The sequence below is a fragment of the Nycticebus coucang genome, chromosome 5 (assembly GCF_027406575.1).
Source record: "Nycticebus coucang isolate mNycCou1 chromosome 5, mNycCou1.pri, whole genome shotgun sequence".
NCBI lineage: Eukaryota > Metazoa > Chordata > Mammalia > Primates > Lorisidae > Nycticebus > Nycticebus coucang.
In genome coordinates, this window is record NC_069784.1 from 64,380,620 (window position 1) to 64,400,604 (window position 19,985).

The window sequence follows — 19,985 nt, forward strand, 5'->3', positions numbered from 1 at the left end:
TAAAAATGGATAATGACAGGCAAGTCTTCATCAACACTATGAATTTCCTAAGGGCCAAGGGATCAGCAATTCCTTAAAGTATCAGTGCTGACTCTGACACTGTCATTCACCTTGCCGAAGTAAGATGGCTGAGCTGGAGCTAAATGTTGAAAGGATTTTATGATTTGTGACATTTTATCAAGTTGTTAGTGGTTAAAGAACCCCAAATTGCAGGGGTGGCACCTGTGGCTCAGTCAGTAGGGCGCCGGCCCCATATACCCCAAGGGTGGCAGATTCAAACCCAGCCTCGGCCAAACTGCAACAAAAAAAATAGCCAGGCACTGTGGCAGGCGCCTGTAGTCCCAGCTACTCAGGAGGCTGAGGCAAGAGAATCGCTTAAGCCCAGGGGTTGGAGGTTGCAGTAAGCTGTGATGCCACTGCACTTTACCGAGGGCCATAAAGTGAAACTCTGTCTCTACAAAAAAAAAAAACAAATTGCCAGAACTTGATGATGAAAACTAGCTTACAGATGTAGCATTTTAGTGTATTTAACTGCTCATTTAAATGAAGTAACTAACCATGTATCTTCAAGGTGAAAACCAACTTATCAGTACAATGTTTGAAACCGTAACAGCATTCCAAATGAAATTGAAATTTACAACAAACTCAAATTAAGGCAAACCATTGTCTGCATTTCAACATTGGCTAAACACAATGATATGAACAGAGAGAAATGTGCAGCCTTATTTTTCAAATTGATTCAAGATTTTGAAAACAGATTTCAAGATTTGTGGGAAAATAATATTTTGGTGCATTTGTGACTCTTGTCAGTTGACAGACATATGTTACTCGCTAATTTTCAAACAGAATGCATAGAGCTGCAAGCTGACATTCCAACATAAAGAAAAATTTGATCGGCTGGGCACCTGTACCTCAAGCGGCTAAGGCACCAGCCACATACACTGGAGCTGGCGGGTTTGAATCCAGCCCAGGCCTGCCAAACAACTACAACGAAAAAATAGCCGGACGTTGTGGCAGGCGCCTGCAATCGCAGCTACTTGGGAGGCTGAGGCAAGAGAATTGCTTAAGCCCAAGAGTTGGAAGTTGCTCTGAGCTGTGACGCAACAGCACTCTACCCAGGGCGACAGCTTGAGACTCTGTCTCAAAAAAAAAAAAAAGAAGAAGAAAAGAAACATTTCATCATGTCTCTTTACTAAACTTTGATAGGTCCTATCTTGCCAAAGACTAAAATCCCTCACTTCACAGTCATGCTTTATTCATGTTACTGCTTTTTGACAGCACCTACATTTGCAAGCAACTATTTTCAAGAATGAAGCACATTAAAATTAAATTAGAACCAAAATATCTGATGAGCACCTTGAGAACTGAGAATTGAAACTATTTCCATTGAACTGTTATGAGGCAAGATAAGGACCACCAACTCAAATTAGAAGTTCAAAAAGGAGTCTTTATTAACCACAGGGCTGTCTCAGCGAAGTCTAATAAGGCAGACCAAGTGAGAGAGCATTGAGGGATCTGAACTTGGGGTTTTTATAGTCTCAAAGTTGGCAAAGAAAACAAAAAGCAAACCTGGGACACGATGACCCCTTTTACAGAAGCAAACCTTGCAATTTAGTGGATAAATTACAATTTAGCAGATAGATACCATAAAGGTTAGGTCACATAAAGCAGATCTGGACAATTTGGCACAGCACTTAGCTTGTTAGCTCTTATCTTGTTTTGTTCTGGCCTGATCTAAAGAGTGATGGTACTTGGCATCATCTCATTTACCTTTTTCCCCTTCCTCCTACCCAAGCCCCTGGTCTTATGGGGTTGGGGGGTGCTGTGATGCCATCGAAAGGCTGCCGGCATCCATCTCAGAACCAGATATTGATGCACTGGTCTCTCACACAATGTCAAATACCCTACTAGTTTTACGTTGCCCACTATATTTTACTCTTGTAATAAAAAATATTAAAAAAAAATCAAAGATGTTTTGTTACTTAAGTGTGTACATTTTCTATATTAGCAATCACAAACTTGGGACTGGCTCAATGACTAAGACTCTGCATGGATGGTACATACTTAGAATTATTATTTTTTGAGACAGTCTATGTCACCCTCTGTAGAGTGTAATGACGTTACAGCTCACAGCAACCTCAAACTCTTGGGCTTAACCAATTCTCTTGTCTCAGCCTCCAAGTATCTGGGACTATAGGCACCCACCACACATACTTAGGATTATTATGTGAGGAGATATCACAAAAATTATGCAGACTTTTTCTTTTGCTCATCAGCTTTTGTTAGTGTTTATGTATTTAAGTGTGGCCCAAAGAAGCCAAAAGGACGGACACTTCTGATTTACAGCAAATACATTTGCTTTAAAGTTGAGGTCAGGTGCACTGCATCAAAACAAAACTGCTATATGTGACAAGCTTTCTTGGAACAAGCTTATACAAATGTTTAAACTATTGACCATTTGGAAAATACTGCTCAAAGGGGAAGGACAGTACATCATTTGTAATAGTTAAATGATATGCAAGGCTAAGGTAACATTATAATGTTATAATTGTAATTATACTTTTAATTATTATAATTATACTTTTTGACTAATATATATATTTTGAGGGGAAATGCTTTCTTTTTAAGTCAAATAACTGCATAGATATTAACTTAAATCCATGAGACACAGCATCACACTTTAATATAAATAGGGAGTAAGTAGAAAGTTACTTTTATTTTTAATTATTATTATTTTTTGAGACAGTGTTACTTTGTTGCCCTCGGTAAAGTGCTGTCACATCAATAGCTCATGGCAACCTCAATCTCTTGGGCTCAAGTGATCCTCCTGCCACTGTGCCCAGCTTGGGCAATCCACCTGCCTCCGCCTCCCAGAGTGCTAGGATTACAGCTGTGAGCCTGGCAACTTATTCTTTTCAATAAACAAAAATAGAAAATTTAATGTAATCCTAATATAAATTTTGAAATGCCTGCCTCAAGCAAGGAAACAGCTTGTGGAGATTTCTAGTTGGCAGAGTGACAATTTGCTTCTGATCTTATTTGGCTTTTATTCAACATAACCTGATTTTTTCCCAAAGTACAGGCAGGCTGCTTCCTTTTGTTTTTACTAGTGTTTTCCTTATCCCATTAACAGAGTTTGGGTAAGCACGACCACTCTTTGCTACAATAGGTCAGACAGCAGGGAATCCATCTGATTTCCTATTATCAGAAGGTCGCCTGTCCCTGAAGCATGTCCATAACAATGCTTGTATCAGGAATTCATCCAACTTGATTGAACATTTTTTTTTTTTTTTTTTTTTGTAGAGACAGAGTCTCACTTTATGGCCCTTGGTAGAGTGCTGTGGCCTCACACAGCTCACAGCAACCTCCAACTCCTGGGCTTAAGCAATTCTCTTGCCTCAGCCTCCCGAGTAGCTGGGACTACAGGCACCCACCACAACGCCCGGCTATTTTTTGGTTGCAGTTTGGCCGGGGCCGGGTTTGAACCCGCCACCCTCGGTATATGGGGCCGGCGCCTTACTGACTGAGCCACGGGAGCCGCCCTTGATTGAACATTTTAAAGGTGGGGGAATGACATAGGGACAATTAATATGTTATATAATAAACAGCTTTAGCCACTTCTCTTATAAAGCTTTTGTACTTCAATGTAAAAGGATTTATTGTAGTTCAAACTGAGCAAACATCTGAATATTAAACTTTAGGAACAAAAGTTTAACATTCATGTATAAAATGTTTCACCAACAGCTAATTATTCTGGCCAACATCTTAATGACTAGATTCCACACCTGAGAAGAAATTGCTAAATCTTCTTAGGCTAAATAAGACTACAGAGGGGATAATCAAAGCATGTAAATCAACAAAATGAACTATAGAAACATGTCAATGCATTACAGTAATTTTAGCCTCTGGAAGATAATTCAATTGTGTTACAAAAAAACCCCAACTTGGGTTTACTTGGAGTATGTGGTATCTGCAACTTGTAAATTCAAACTACATATGCTTTTTAACATTCCTTCGTGTACATCATCAGGAAGAACATCACTAAAATTCACCAACTTCCACACATAAGAGGATAATATTTTTAGATTTTAGATTTAATGGTGAGCTAGTTTCTTTTGTAACAACCTACATGGAACTGGGGACCATTTTTCTAAGTATCACAGAATCAAAAACAAACACGTGCTCAATACTAAATCAGAACTAGTCAATCAACATTTCTGTTCCCATAAAAGGGAATCAAGTGTGTGTATGTGTGTGCTGGGTAGAGGGATTGGATTCACACCTAACTGGTACAAAGCACACATTCTGGGTGAAGGGCACACTTGTAACTTTAACTTAAAATATATAAAAACAAATTATGTAACTCAAATGTGTGTACCCTTACAATATTCTGAAATAAAGATTTCAGAGTTACTAGAGACAGCCTATACTATACTATATCATGTCACACAAAGAAAAATATTTTCAAAGTTTCTCCTGTTAGATCATTTTGCAATAGATTGATGCATACAAAAATCTGAAAATTGGCTCATCCAAGCATTTTGGATTAGAAGACTTCCTTCATGTAAAAGTACTCAGCATTAATCTGGTAGGCTCTGGGAGGAGGGGGTGGACCCTGGCAATCTAAGTCATCAGCATATTCCACCACCATTACTGCCTCTCTTCTGGCACATAGTCCAGTATGGATACTATTTATCATTCTGCAAAGTTCTGTCTACATCTTTCAGGTGCTGGATAGATTCTTAGATTAGGTTCTTAGCTCTGTTGATGAAGTCAACTTCAGTATGCCAATCCCAGCATCTTCCACAGCTTTCACTAAATGAAGTATGTTATAAATTTGGTCTCTTTCAAAAGTGCCCTGAAGTCAGCTTTGGTTGTGATGGATTTCTCTCATGTATTCTTCAAATTCTCTTTCTTTTTTCCTGTCACTGAGGAGAACCAATTACACTGAGGATCTTTCTTAATCATTTTTTTCTTTTCACATGGATGTTAAGGTAATCACAAAATTTTCATTCATAAGTTGCCTAAAATCTTCCCTCTTCTGTTTGGTACATGCATCAATGTGTTCCTTAAGCTTCTATTTCTTCTTTTTCCAATAAATATCCACATTACTAGTAATTAAATTTTTGGAGTCCTCTGTCAAACCATAACACATCTGGGGCAGTGCCTGTGGCTCAGTGAGTAGGGCACCAGCTCCATACACTGAGGGTGGCGGGTTCAAACTCAAACCCGGCCAAACTGCAACAACAACAAAAACAGCCAGGTGTTGTGGTGGGCGTCTGTGGTCCCAGCTACTCGGGAGGCTGAGGCAAGAGAATCGCCTAAGCCCAAGAGCTGGAGGTTGCTGTGAACTGTAACACCACAGCACTCTACCGAGGGCGACAAAGTGAGACTCTTTTTTTTTTTTTTTTTTAAGAGACAAAGTACAAACCATGATACATCTTAAAAACATACCTCAACTACCCTGACAGTGTAGAAAGATTTTCTGAGAAAGTTCCAGGTTATCTCCGGGGGTCTGTGTATCCCCAGTCCTATATTTTCGTTTTTTAAAAAAACAGCTTTATTGGGATATAATTCATATACCATACATTGAGAATGTTCAATTCAATGGATTTGAGTATATTCATAGTTGTGCAACCACCACCACCATCTAAGTGTACTATATTCTCATCACCCTGAGAAGAAACCCCATGCCCATTAGCAGTTACTCTTTATTCTACTTACAGCTTTAGAAAACCACTAATTTTTCTATTTATTCTTGATCATATAAACGGAATCATACAATTTGTGATATGATTGGCTCCTTTTACTTAAGTGTATGTTACACTTAACAGGTTTTCAAGGTTCATCCATATGTATCATCTATCAACCCCTCATTTCCTTTTTATTGTCAAATGATGGTTACAGACTTAGAAATAGAATTACTGAATCCAATGGCAAATCTACGTTTAAATTTTTGAGGAAATGAGTCTGTTTTCCAAAATCACTGCACCATTTTACATTTCCTCCAGCAATGTATAAAAGTTCCAATTTCTTAACCAACATATTACTTTTTTCTTTTTTTTTGAGAGACAGACTCTCACTCTGTCTGTGGCATCACAGCTCACAACAACCTCAAACTCCTAGGTTTGAGCAGTCTTTTAGCCTCCCCAGTAGCTGGGACTATAGGTGCCCGCCACAACATCTGGCTAGTTTTTTTTCTTTTTTTTTTAGTAGAGATGGGGTCTCGCTCTTGCTTAGGCTGGTCTCAAACTCCTGCAAACCACCTGCCTTGGCTTCCCAGAGTGCTAGGATTACAGGTGTGAGCCACTGCGCCTGGCCCTTCTTAACTATAGCCACTGTAGTGGATGTGAAGTGGTGTCTCATTGTGGTTTTGGTTTTCATTTCCTTGATGATTAACAACGTTGAGTGTCTTTTCACGTGCTAAATGACCATTTATTATAATGCTTTTTGCTTCTTTCAAAAACTGCTGTCACGGGCGGGCGGAGCCTGTGGCTCAAAGGGGTAGAGCGCTGGCCCCATAGGCCGCAGGTGGCAGGTTCAAACCCAGCCCCGGCCAAAAACAAAACAAAACAAAAACTGCTGTCTTATACAGAAACATTTTCAACACTCAGGGTGTTTTCCAGGGCTAAGGCAATTGTTTTGATGTGCTTTCCTTTGCTCTCTACTAAATACCATGCTCCATCTTCTGATATCTTCCCCAAATACAAACAGCAAGACTTGGCTGTTAAGCCCGTTATTGAGCCCAAACTCAACAAAATGCATGGAGACTTTAAAAGTCCTTCAGAACATGCTATAGTTAAGATTTTGCTAAAGCAAGTGTTTTTTCTAACTCCTTGAGCTGCATGTTGCCTTGAGTAATCATCATCCGGATTGTATCCTGCAGAAGAAAGTGAAATCTGGTCACTGTTTTACCTAGTTAAGCAAGGTATAGCTCTACCATTTCATTTGTTAAAATCAAAAACCAATACTGGGAATCTGAACTACCGCACATTAGGAAAGCCAAAAGCTTCCATATATCTGAGAAATGGACACATAAAAGTCAGGTGATGTTACTGTAGAATACTGATACAGCAATATTAAATTTTAAAACATGACCTAGGTGAGTGTAAAATCAGTAACATCACAAAAAACGATCAAGATACACCATCTCAGTGCCATTTATATTCCAGACATCCGCTAAACTTAGAAATTCACCACCCAATACAAGAGTCAGGGCCGTCCTCACCTCTTCGGTGGCACTTTTGTTCCGTTTGAATTCTTCCCTTGCCCAGTCTTTCAGGTATTTGCGATCAGAATCGTCAGGAACTTGCCTGATCGCCTGCAAAATCCTTCTGTAGAGGAGGAGAACTTGTTGCCTTCTCACGAACTGCACAGGGAGGAGAAACGCCAGTTACAACCCGCCGCCCAGAAGGCTCTCCTTTAGCAAACCAACGTGTAACCCGACGGCTTCCCTTTGGACATAAATTTTGAAAAACGTAAAGAAACTTTTTTTTTTTTTTAAGAAAGCATCAAGAAGTATATTTGGGCTGTTTGCTTACTCCTTTGTCAAACTTAAGAACCATTAAAAATCAAAATCTGACGACCGTGCAGAAAATGCGCCTCTGGACTTCTAGAAGCTGTAATCACAATAACAGCACTTTTCCCAAATTAACACAGCAGTTCAAATTCTTTGGTAATCTCGTGTGCTCTTTTTCAACTCGGTACCACAGACCGGGCCGTCGCTACTGCGAGCCGCTCCGACCACCCCCGAGGCCTTCCGTAGGGTGAAGGGACAAGTGATGAATGCAGAAGCTCAGCCCTCGGTGAGGGGCTCCACAAGGCCGAGAGAGCCGCTGGTACCTGCTTGAGCGTTAGCGTCACCGGGGGTAAACCGGACGAGGCCATAACCACCAGGCGGCCTCGCCGGAGCCTCAGTGCGCAAGAGCGGAAGTCGGGGAGCCAGGGGCGGGGCGCGCTGGGGTCTCAGGAGACGACCTGCGGCTTGCGCGCTCTGACGCCGGCGTCGGGACGGGAGCGCTGGCCTTGGGCGCGTCACCAGGCGGGAGTTCTGGGCTGGTTTATCCTGACTGCGCCAGCTATCTCAACACGTGACAGCTGTGAATCGTAGGATTGTCGTGACAATGAAATAATAGTTTAGCTCTCTGGGAGGCCGAGGCGGGTGGATTGCCTGAGCTCACAGATTTGAGACTAGCCTGAGCCAGAGCGAGACCCCGCCTCTAAACAAGTATATTGTTATATTGCTATGTTATTTCTTTGAAATCGGTACTTTGTATTTGACATACGAGAGGAAAGTAAAGAGTAGCCAATTAACTATAGCAGAGATTTCTAGCTTTACCTCATCATATGACTCTCCTGGGGGCACTGGACCCACCAGATTAGAATTAAGGTAGAGACTGAGATATCTAATTTTAGCAAGCTCACCAGATGATGCTTATGAATTGGTTAACATAGGAAACACCAAACTAGAAAACTATAGTGTCCACTTCACACAATTATTACCAGAATCAAGTGGAACTACATAAAGCTCTTGGCCCAGCGTCTGGCATATAATAAATGCTTAGTACGTGTTAAAAATAAATAAGGGGCGGCGCCTGTGGCTCAAAGGGGTAGGGTGCTGGCCCCATATGCCGGAGGTGGCAGGTTCAAACCCAGCCCTGGCCAAAAACTGCAAAATAAATAAATAATAATTAAAAAGAGGGCGGCGCCTGTGGCTCAGTCGGTAAGGCGCCGGCCCCATATACCGAGGGTGGCGAGTTCAAACCCGGCCCCGGCCAAACTGCAACCAAAAAATAGCCGGGCGTTGTGGCGGGCGCCTGTAGTCCCAGCTACTCGGGAGGCTGAGGCAAGAGAATCGCTTAAGCCCAGGAGTTGGAGGTTGCTGTGAGCTGTGTGAGGCCACGGGACTCTACGGAGGGCTGTAAAGTGAGACTCTGTCTCTACAAAAAAAAAAAAGGAAAAGAAAAGAAAGGCTTTAAAATAAATAAATAAAACTAGCCGGGTGTTGTGGCGGCGCCTGTGGTCCCAGCTACAGGGGAGGCTGAGGCAAGAGAATAGCGTGAGCCCAAGAGTCTGAGATGCTGTGACCTGTGACGCTACAGCACTCTACCGAGGGTGACATGGTGACACTCTGTCTCAAAAACGAACAACACAAAACTAATAACCAGCAACCGAACAGCTCTCCGCCTCAGGCTTTAGTTTCCTGACAGCTGCTTTCTCCTCCCCACGATTCACACCCCACTGCCCTCGGATTATACTGGCAGAAGTGGCGTTACTGAATCTTTGCCGTATTATTTTCCAAACAGTACTGTATGGAATTAAGATAGAACCAAAAATGTCCATTTAATGCCCATTTACTGAGCACTTGCTGATTCCTCGCCTGTTTGGATGCTGGTGCTCCCTATTCCTAGCTGTGTTCTTATTTAATTTCTCTTGGCCAGTTTCAACTGTTAAATGAAATAATAGCATCTACCTCAGTTGTACCTGATATATTGAGAACAGGACTTGGCATGTAAGGACTGAGTTCTTTTTAATTTTTTTCTTTTTTTTTGGCGGGGGCTGGGTTTGAACCCACCACCTCCAGTATCCCGGGCTGGTGCCCTACTCCTTTGAGCTACAGGCACTGGCCTGAGCTCTTCTAAATTTTACTGGGCATGGAATAAGTGAGGCTAACTCCATGATCACGTTGGCAATAAGTGAAGTATCCCTCACCATTGTTAGTTATACTGATTTTGTACATTGTGACTTGGGTCTGCTTGATGAAGAGGACTTTTATTCTAGTTTTATACAGACTGCTCTATTGAATTTTTTGTCTTTTCTTTATACAGGCAGAAGTAGTAAGTCACTTCTATTTTTTTGAGGCTTTTCATCTCCCATTCAGAGCTTTGTAGTCAACTTTGTTTTTACTTTTCATTAATTTTTAAAATATTTACTCCACCTAGAAATGGCGCTAAGTTCTTTTCCAGCTACAAAGCCATAATTTTCAACACCATTAAATAATTTATCCCTTCTTATGGGCTTTTTGATGACTTCTTGACCATAAGGTAAAAAAATTTTTCTGGAGACAGTCTCATTTTGTTGCCCTGGGTAGATTGGCATCACAGCTCACAGGAATGTCAAACTCTTGAGCTCCAGCGATTCTCTTGCCTCAGCCACCCAAGTAGCTGGGACTACAGGTGCCCACTACAACACCCAGCTTTCTTTTGAGATAGGGTCTCCGTCTGGCTGGGGCTGGTCTTGAACCTGTGAGCTTGGGCAAGCCACCGCCTTGGCCTCATAGAGGGTGGGTAAATTCTTTTAGGGGTCTCAACAATCTGTTCAGGATTGTTTCATCTTGGGCTAATGTTATGTTTTGAATTTCATTGTATATCTTATGTCTTAATCTGGTGGGACTCCTTGTAAAAATCTATTTAGTTTTCTATATTACCTGTAGAAATGTTTTATATCATTTCTGTGTTACAGTCCTTATGGGAATTTTGAAATAATGTTGCATCTATAAATTAATGTGAGAAGAACCTTTTTTTTGGTGGTTTTTGGCTGGGGGCTGGGTTCGAACCCACTACCTCCAGCATATGGGACTAGCGCCCTACCCCTTTGAGCCACAGGCACCCCCATGAGAACCTTTTTACACCATTTCTTCTTCCCATCAAGAAACATTCACTCATGCTAGACACTGGTAGTGCTACTGTGAGTCTTACATGCTCTCGGTCCTCAGACTCCGGCTTTGGGCAAGAAAACCTTTAAGTTCAATGCAGTGGTAACAGTATCAAGACTCATACCAAGGAGCTCATTCTTTCTGGGGGTCTTCTCAGAGCTAGGTTTTTGTCAGAAAGGCTGAGTCAGTAAGAGGATTCCAGACAATATTTGAATGCTGGCAGATTCTAGGAACTATGGTCTGCAGTGATCAGGACAGTGGTGGGGATGCTGGGAGAGAAGAGACAGAAGATTTAGAGAAGAGTCTCAAGGGTCCCACCAAGCAGCTCAAAGAGTACCCTCTTCACAGCAGGGTGCTTTGAAGAGATTACCAATTAGAAAGTACTTGGAACAAAGCAAGCAAAGACAAGTGATTAAACAGGACATCACTGAAGGTTAAAAGAACCCTGGCTGCAGTAGAATCAGATGAGAAGGGAAGACAGGATAGGATGAACTTGCTGAAGTTAGATCAGGTAAAATGATTAATTTCAATGGAGTATGGATGAAGCCAAGTACAGCCAATGTATAGGCGGGGCTCCAAGTTTCTAAGTAGGGTGGAGCTGAAGTGGTCAGCCCAGGTGGGAAATGTTTAAGGAAGAGATTTGGGAAATTAGAACACAGTGACAATTTGAACAAGATGCATTTGCAGAGTCTTACCACTCAAGTACAGCTACAGCAGACCTCTGAGAACTTGAAAGAGTAGAATTTCTAGATGCCTGGATAGGGATTTCTGCAGGCCTTTTGCTTAGGTGATGATTAAGGCTAAGGGTGTGGTGAGACTGTCCAAAATGTGACTATTAAGAGAGCACGAAGAACATTTGCATTCTGCTGTCCATTCTTTTGAGACAGTGTCTCACGTTGTCATCCTTGGTAGAGTGCTGTGATGTCATAGCTCACAGAAACCTCAAACTCTTGGGCTCAAGTGATTCTGTTTCAGCCTCCTGAATAGGTGGGACTACAGGCACCTGCCACAACACCCGCCTGTTTGTAGAGACAGGGTCTTGCCCTTGCTCAGGCTGGCCTCAAACCTGTGAGCTCAGGCGATCCCCCCCGCCTCGGCCTCCCAGAGTGCTAGGCATCCATTCCTTAAATATCAGAACTTAGATATGTGACCAGGGGGACTGTGTAGTTGAGGGTAGGAGTACAGTACACAAATGTCAGCACAGTCAGCATGGACTTCGCAGATTCATTTATCTCCACCCCTCCAAGCCCTGATGGCAGCCCTGATCCTCAGTAACTTTCTCTAAGTGACCTGGGCACATCATGCTTCTTAACCCCTTCAGTTCCCCATAGGGAACTGTTAACACTGTTCCCTTTTCCAGTCATAAGTGGAACATAGCACTTTTAGGGAATGGGTACAGTGGCTCACACCTATAATCCTAGCACTGTGAGAAGCCAAAGCAGGAGGATCCTTTGAGCTCAGGAGTTTAAGACCAGTCTGTGCAAGAGCGAGACCCCATCTCTACTTAAAAAAAAAAAGAAAAAGAAAAAATTATTTAGGCCTGGTGCTGCACACTTGTAGTCCCAGCTACTTAGGAGGCTAAGGCAGGAGAATCAATTGATTTTGAGTTTGTTGTGAGCCAGGCTGACACCATGGCACTCCAGCCTGGGCAATAGAGACTCTGGAAAATAAAGAAAAAGCGAAGGAGAAAAGAAAAGAGAAAAGAAGAGCAGTCTTGAGATACCCGCTTACTGGAATTCCTACTGTCTCAGACTCTTGAGCTTACTTTGGGCATGCCAACTTACACGTACGTAAGTTCTGATATTTAAGGAATGGATGCCTAGCACTCTGGGAGGCCAGGCTATTACTTTGTTACCCCAAGGTATTACTTTGGGCATGCCAGCTAGGAAGCTCCATCTTAGACCTCTCCAAGGTAGATGTAATAAACTGCATCACTGTTTATTGTGTAATAAACTGCATCACTCTTTCCTCACCAGATTCAACCCTTCATGCCCCATAGAGGGCATTAGCCAATGAAATATGAGAGAGAAATGTCATTACGGGTCTCTCAAGAGCAGCTTTGAGTCATTGCACAGTTCCCCCTTCCCACTCTTCCCTTTGCAACAAAGCCAGCATGTTACAACTCACCCACATGGACATAAACACAAGAAAATAAACCCCACTATAATAAGCCAGCACGGCATAAACTAGTAAGGATTGTTCTAGCAGAAATCAAGTCTCTAACACATCTTTTATAATCCTGTCAGTTCATTAAGAACAGTCACAAATTCCATGAACAGTGGTATATATTTTAATAGTTTACAGCATATAAGCTACATAGCTTTTTAGAATAAAAAATAATATATAATTTGAAGTACATGCTTAATGACACTTGGTTAAACAACAAGCAATCTGTGTCTTTTGATGACCACCTCAGATGGGTGCCAGACTTCACAGTGTAACTTGAAAACAGAACAAGATGATTATTACATCATGGCATGTTGCATGTAAAAGAACATTAAATAGAACCCACAGTGCCAAGAACTCAAAACACAAATAAACACTGCCTTAAAACTGCTAAACACAGACACAGCCGTTTAGTTCTAGACACAGCACTTCTGTTCCAGAATGAGGCTGGCTCAGTCCAGTTTGAAAGCAGCATGAGGAATGTTTCTTCCCCTTAAGTGTTAAAGGGGGGGGGGGGGGAAGGAAAAGAACTACAGGAATAAATTAATTACAAAAACAGAGACTGTGGCACTGAGTGAAATAAAGGGAAAATCACCTTTTCATCATTGCATAGTCTCCCAAAGCAGCAAATGTGAAAGAGGACACTGAGCAGCCACTTGGTTTTCACATAGCCCAAGGCTTCCTGCAGATGACTTGGGCTCCCATGAATGTCTGACTGCTGTATGAGATCACACACACCACACTCTTCTTAACCTCACAATAAGCACTAAGAAAATTCATCCTCAGACTCTCCAGAAAACTACAGCTGTCTCAGCCATGACAGCTTTTGGGTACACACTGAACTTAGCAAGGCAGAGCTTGAAGTGAGGTCAAAAGGGCAACTCCCTTAGTCCTTTGTCCAAGGCTTGAAATAGCCCCATGTTCCTGGCAGTATCTTCTCAAACTACAGTGTCCAAGGTGAGGGAAAGCAGGCAGCTCGGCTCCAAACAAGCCAGGGCTTGGGCCAGTGCTTCCAAGAAGGGAGGAAGGGCAGCTGTTCCTCAGTTTGGACACTGGCTGCTGCGGCCCCTTCACTGCCCAGGTTTGTTCTACAATTTTAACCCAGGCAAAGCTGGGAGCCCAGGAGCCTTCTCTCGGCTCTGAGCTCATGTAAAGTAAATACATACATTACAATAAATTTTTTTGAAGCTGATGGATGAATTTATAAATCAGGTCTAATTAATGGTAAAAGGCCCATATTTTAAAGCTGTGAATTCAGAAACCGTTATCCAAAACAAAGCACTGGGATATGAAGTGTAACTTTCTGACCACAGTTTAAGTAAAATTGCTTTAGACCATGCTTTCTGTTCTACAGGTGGTCAGAAGCTGTCACTAACTCAAACCACTGTCTGAGGGCATCACTGAGTGTCTCGGGAAGCATGTTCACATCTCGAAGGATGACATAGAATGGGAACGGGAACTCCTCCATGTAGGACCGGATTTCAGGCATCTCTCCAGGTCCTTTAAATATTGGTACTTTAATGTCCAAGATAGAATCCTGTTTGAAATAAAAGAAAAACTAAATCAACATCCTTGGCTAGCCTTCTGTATCTGATTTTTGCATATGAAAGTAACTTTTATTACGAAGTAAAGGAGAATTTTTAAAACTTTCTAAGTGCCCCTTTCAAGAGCAGGAATTAAGAAAAAGGGTAGACAAGAAAATCCACTTCCTCCACACTGGTGTCTCCGTCTCCCATTCTCTACTTGGAATAATTCACATTAAACCTTCCCTTGCTATCAAGGCTTTACTGTGACCTGCAGGGATAAAGCTTCCCTTAGAACAGAACTGCCCTGTGGGCAGACTTCACTCAGCTGACTGGCTGCTGAGATGTAAGTGTGGAAAAAGCTAGTCTCCATTTCAGAGTGGTCAGGGCCCATTATCAAAGCTGTGTGCCTATACTGACTTTGAAAAGAGGGAAATTAGGAGCCACAAAGGATGTTCTCAGAGCCATTCTGAATTAAATTCGGGCCGAGTCTCAGATCCCCACTTAAGGCAGGAATAATGACCCCCTACCCCACTGGCTTACTGTGAAGACTGAGAAGAGGCACGGTGCCTTAGGACTATGCCAACAGGACACCACGACTGGTACAGTCCAGGCCACACTTCAGGTGGGACAGGCTTTATAAAGGGAACTCCCCATTTCAATCTCCAGAAAAGGTGGCCTTCAGTAGTCACTCACCCTTGAATTGGGATTGTCCAACACGACAAAAATTACAAATATGTTAGCATTCTGGGCGGCCTGAACTGCTGCCAGGACTCTTTCCTTGCCCTCAAGGAAAAGGCCTCGTCCATCTGAGACTACCAGGAGCAGTTGTGCCGTTTCTGTAGAACATGTAAGAGGAAGGAAAAGGAATAAAATTATTAAAAAATTTTGAGACAGTCTCACTCTGTTGCCCAGGCTAGAGTACAGTGACCTCATCACAGCTCCTACACTCAAATGATTCTCTTGCCTCAGCCTCCTGAGTAGCTGGGGCTATAGGTGCCCACTATGTGCCAGCTAATTTTTCTATTTTTAGTAGAGATAGGGGTCTCACTCTTGCTCAGGCTGATTTTGAATGCCTGAGCTCAAGCAATCCTCCCATCTCAGCCTCCCAAAGTGATAGGATCCATCAGCATTGAGCCACAGCACCTGGTCAAAAATACATTTTTAACAACCCAAAACTACCTAACATAAGGTCACATTTAGTGTCGCTTTCTCCATACTCTTAAAACTAAACAGGTCTCCAAGACTGATGAATTTTGGGCACAGACAAAAGGAGCCTCTGATTAGACCTGTTTCTTAGGATGCCTCCGTCAGAGACTAGGCATAACAAACAGGACAGAATAAACCTCTATCAGTACAGCAGAATTTCCCAATAGAGCTTCAGGAAATGTCAGGTTTAGAGCCACTTCAACTGTAGAGCAATATACTGTGACAGGTACAGTGAGATGAAGCTTGTGCATACAGAGGCTAGGAAAGCATTGTTAGTGAAGCAAAGGACAAAGCTCACCTGGACTGAGGCTCTGTGATAGCTTCCGAGCAGCCGCAAACATGCTGGCAACAGACTCTAGAAACTAAACAGGAACCAGAAATAGATAATTAGAAAGCTATTTCAACTCTCTTCTCATTGTCAAAGGTCTGAAATTACTTCTGACACTAGAGTGATTATCAGATAACCATCTCAGGTCCCCTCTGGCCACCTGTAGCCTAAGGAGGAAGACCCTTATATTACTTTGGCATTCATCCTGGGATGAAGGCATCCTCAAGCACAGATGAAATGTGTCTCTGGTATATATATCCCCCATGTTTTGGAAGAGACTCCAAAGGAAAAGAAATATTCTTTGAGGTAAGAAGTCAAAACCCTGTCAAATAAATCAAACATCAGTCTTCTTTCAAGAAAATGAGCAAAAAGGGGCAAGAAAATAAAATGGTCAATGCAAACTAAAGAAAAGAGATTATATTAGAGCAAGAACCAGGAGAATATTCTATCCTCTGCTTTTAACTTGTTATGTCATCATAAGCAAGTAGCTGGCTTTATATTACGACATTTCTTCTCTAGGCTAAATAAGGGACAGAAATAGGCCTTGGCCCATCTGATAAGGGAGATGGGTTTGTTTTTCCAAAATCTTATTTGATAAGGGAGATGGGTTTGTTTTTCCATAATCTTTCAAACAGCTCAGAAAAATAGGGAGCCAGAAAACCAATGATGCAAAATCAAGTATCTTTGAGGAACTGAGAAAAAGAAGTCACACCCTGTTTTATAATGGAGGCCAAGAAAGCTTCTGCTCCAACAGTACAGAGGCTGAAGTTTAGGACTATTCTTTGTTCTACATTTTACCTGTCCTTACCATTTTGGGCAGGAGAGTTTGAAACTTTTCTCTCCTATACGAACTTAAGAATATCTATGGAAAAGACATTTGATTTCATCTACATACCTGAGCAATCTTGGTTTTCTTTTGTTGGAATTTACAGAGCCGTAGAATCTGGGACCCTGAGGAATCACTGAACTGCTCGTGGAATGGGTGCAACAGCTTTACAGACTCTCCAAAACTTGGGACAGAAAAACCAAATACAAAAGGAGTTATTTTTCATCATGTGATCAAAATAAGTTGTGAAAGCGTTTTCCCAATGGGATTAAAAGTCGACCTTACCTGCACACTGCAATCTGACCTACTTCCAGGAGGGTGAGAGCATTTCCGATCACAGCCAAAGATTCAAATGCAAGCTTGAAATAGAAAGTTAAGGAGTTAAGGAAGCAGAATATCCTTTAAACCAGTGCCTCTCAATCATTTTTTACATCAAGATTCCCATAGGAAAAAAAAAAAAATTTTTTTTGTTTTTTTTTTGGCAGTTTTTGGCCGTGGGGCTGGGTTTGAACCTGCCACCTCCAGCATAAGGGGCCGGAGCCCCACCCCTTTGAGCCACAGGCACCGCCCGTTTTTTCGTTGTTGTTGTTTTTTTTATGGCACACAGGAGATTGACATCAGTAAGACTGTCATAATTCTCAACAAACCAAGAGGCTTTGGCAGCCACAAATGTTGAAACCTAGAATCCATTATACTGGTAGGAATGGTCTGCTCTAGACAACATCTAATAAAAGGGACCTTGAGAAGTATGGTCCATAAATTTAAAAAAATTTTGTTTTAAACTAATCTCTTATGGATAAGAAATTTTTCAAACCAATTTAAAACTTGTTTATATGTCTTAAATTCAGACTAAAGAATTATATTAGAAAATGCCACTACCACTTACATAAATGACAACATAGTTTTAGAATTTAAATTCGTCTAAAAAGCAAACTGAGTGTTCCATATACTATTATTGATAAAAGTTGTGGGTATTGTTATCTTCATTTTTCAGAAGGGAAAACTGACACTAAGAAGCTGCTCCCCTCAAGGGGTGAGCTGCAGGGGCACACTGCACAGACACACCGCATGGGTGTACTGCACGCTTCCTGGGAGGACATATCCACAACTTGGACTTGTACCTCCCAAAAGCAAACTGTGTAACCTAATTGTATGTACCCTTCTATTAATATGAAATTAAAAAAAAAATTAAGGGCAAAGTACCCCTTAATAAACATGCTTATCTGGGGGAAATAAAGAAAAAGAAGTTGCCCCAATTCATGAAGTAATAAATGGAGAACAGGGATGAAACAGGTTCAGAGTCTTCTCAAAGGTAGTGATCACATTCTCAGTTTAATTATTTTATTTTATTATTTTTTTTTTTTTTTGCAGTTTTTGGCCGGGGCTGGGTTTGAACCCTCCACCTCCGGCATATGGGGCTGGCGCCCTGCTCCTTTGAGCCACAGGTGCCGCCCTATTAATTGGTATTTCTAAATGTTTTTTCTTGAGACAAGTCGTGCCCACGCCCCTCCTCTCCCCACCTTCTCCCCCCCGCCCCCCACCCCCGTTAGAGTGTCATGGCGTCACAGCTCACAGCAACCTCCAACTCCTGGGCTCAAGCGATTCTCCTGCCTCTGCCTCCCAAGTAGCTGGGACTACAGGCACCTACCAGAACACCCAGCTATTTTTTGGTTGCACCCCTCACTGTTGTTTGGTGGGCCTGGGCTGGATTCGAACCTGCCAGCTCAGGTGTTATGTGGCTGGCACCTTAGCGCTTGAGCCACAGGTGCCATGAAACATGGTTTGGTGTTTACTTCCCACCTAATTGTCACGACCCTTCTACTCCTTACCTGCTTGGTGTGGTTGTCTACCATACTAGAAGAGTCATCGATAGCCAAACAAATCTGATACTGGCGTTTGCTGGGCTTGGTCCTTCGAAGCCAAATCTTATCTTTTCGAAACTGACTGGCAACGTATGGAATGACTTTGCGCATGTTCAGTCGCTTCCCTGTTCGGTAGTCTCCTCTATTAAGTTCATCCAGACAAGGGCAAAGATGAGTTAGCACCTGCTAATTGCTCAGAATTTTCCATAAGGACAAAAATCACATTAACACTATCTTAAAACCAACAATACCAAACAACCTATGCAAGGAACCTGCGACAATGAAGTGTCACTGTTCACTGTGGACTAAGGGCCAGGATTTTCTTGACCACTAACCAGAAAAATGGGACGTGTATATGATAGTAATAATTAGGTCCTTCAGAAGAGCCATTTGAAGATACATTTGAAAAGTTACAAAAAAATGTTTGCACTGAATATGAAGTTTTGGAGTCTCTCTTTCTGCTCTAAAACTATGATTTTGGACACATCTCTGCCTTACTTGAGATGACTGACACCTGTAGCAAGTAAGCACCACAGCATGGAACAAGGTGAGCTGCACACACGCCAGAGGCTTAGCCAATTTTACTATCAAATACAGTAGAACCTCTGTAAGTTGACCACCCATAGGACTGTGACAATCTGGTCAACATACAGAGGTGGTCAACATGTGTGACTAGGCCTACGGTATTGGTCTATGAAAATTAGGTCAACTTAATGAGGTAGTCAGCTATGGAGATTCCACTGTAGTAATAAATTTTTAAAAAACCACACATTCACACCAAGCAGCATAGAAACTTCTGTGGTATAGATAATAGGAACCCAAAGTGAGGAACCATACTGGTGCCTTGGTGGTTTTACAGCAGAAGTGACAACCTAGAAGCCAGTGCCATAAATGGCTAGGCGCCAAGTCCAGCAAAATCAACCACACTGTCATCCTTTCAGGGTGCTGTGAGGGCTTTCGATGGGAGGACTTACTTCAGCTTGGCTGCCTGGGTGGGCTCTAAGATGAGACGGAGCTGTTCACACAGCTGTTGTGAAAGAGGCGCAGTTAAGACCAGGTAACTCTGCCACATCTCAGCTGCCGCCTTTTCCTGCGACAACAGCATGTAAGTTAGCCTGGCCGTCAGAACTAAGTCATTATTGTAAGAAGGAAGCCTGAAGCAAAGTAGCAGAAAATGACATGCGCGAACTTTGTCTCAAACAGAAGCATTTAAAGCTCCTCTCAGTCACGTGCTACCCAATTCATGTAATTAAAAATGTCTCCCCTGCCACCAAAACACAACAATGAAACAAGGCAGTTTATTATTGTATTTCATGACCAAACCTTATTCACATCACTAACAAAGAGTATATACCTGTAACCTTCAGGTAAGGAGGGAGATATGAATGTGTGATTTTGGTGCCAGCAGATCCAGCTA

General features: G+C 42.2%; 2 protein-coding genes across 3 annotated transcripts in view; both read right to left on the reverse strand.

Moving 5' to 3' along the window:
* Nucleotides 1-3,556: 3,556 nt before the first annotated feature.
* LYRM2 (LYR motif containing 2) lies at nt 3,557-8,184 on the reverse strand. The gene is made up of 3 exons (XM_053592766.1): nt 7,843-8,184; nt 7,229-7,369; nt 3,557-6,880 (listed from the first exon to the last, which is right to left on the reverse strand). Exons 1-3 carry the CDS (start codon nt 7,885-7,887, stop codon nt 6,800-6,802), a joined length of 267 nt encoding a protein of 88 aa, XP_053448741.1. The 5' UTR covers nt 7,888-8,184; the 3' UTR covers nt 3,557-6,799.
* A 4,744-nt stretch (nt 8,185-12,928) lies between these two features.
* MDN1 (midasin AAA ATPase 1) overlaps nt 12,929-19,985 on the reverse strand; it is a 170,033-nt gene continuing 162,976 nt past the window's right edge. For both annotated transcript variants that reach the window (XM_053591190.1, XM_053591189.1), the window contains 7 exons: nt 19,543-19,658; nt 18,536-18,710; nt 16,992-17,065; nt 16,776-16,890; nt 15,851-15,914; nt 15,040-15,182; nt 12,929-14,357 (listed from right to left, as the gene is read on the reverse strand). In XM_053591190.1, the coding sequence (XP_053447165.1) occupies nt 14,169-14,357; nt 15,040-15,182; nt 15,851-15,914; nt 16,776-16,890; nt 16,992-17,065; nt 18,536-18,710; nt 19,543-19,658 (876 nt within the window). In that variant the 3' untranslated portion in view covers nt 12,929-14,168. The remainder of the gene's footprint in view (nt 14,358-15,039; nt 15,183-15,850; nt 15,915-16,775; nt 16,891-16,991; nt 17,066-18,535; nt 18,711-19,542; nt 19,659-19,985) is intronic.

Coding starts and splice junctions, on each gene's coding strand:
- LYRM2 (XM_053592766.1), bottom strand. CDS start 7,887: ATGGCCTCGTCCGGTTTACCCCCGGTGACGCTAACGCTCAAGCAG. Junction 7,370..7,842: donor TGACGCTAACGCTCAAGCAG/GTACCAGCGGCT, acceptor CTCCCTGTGCAG/TTCGTGAGAAGGCAACAAGT. Junction 6,881..7,228: donor ACAAAAGTGCCACCGAAGAG/GTGAGGACGGCC, acceptor TTTCTTCTGCAG/GATACAATCCGGATGATGAT.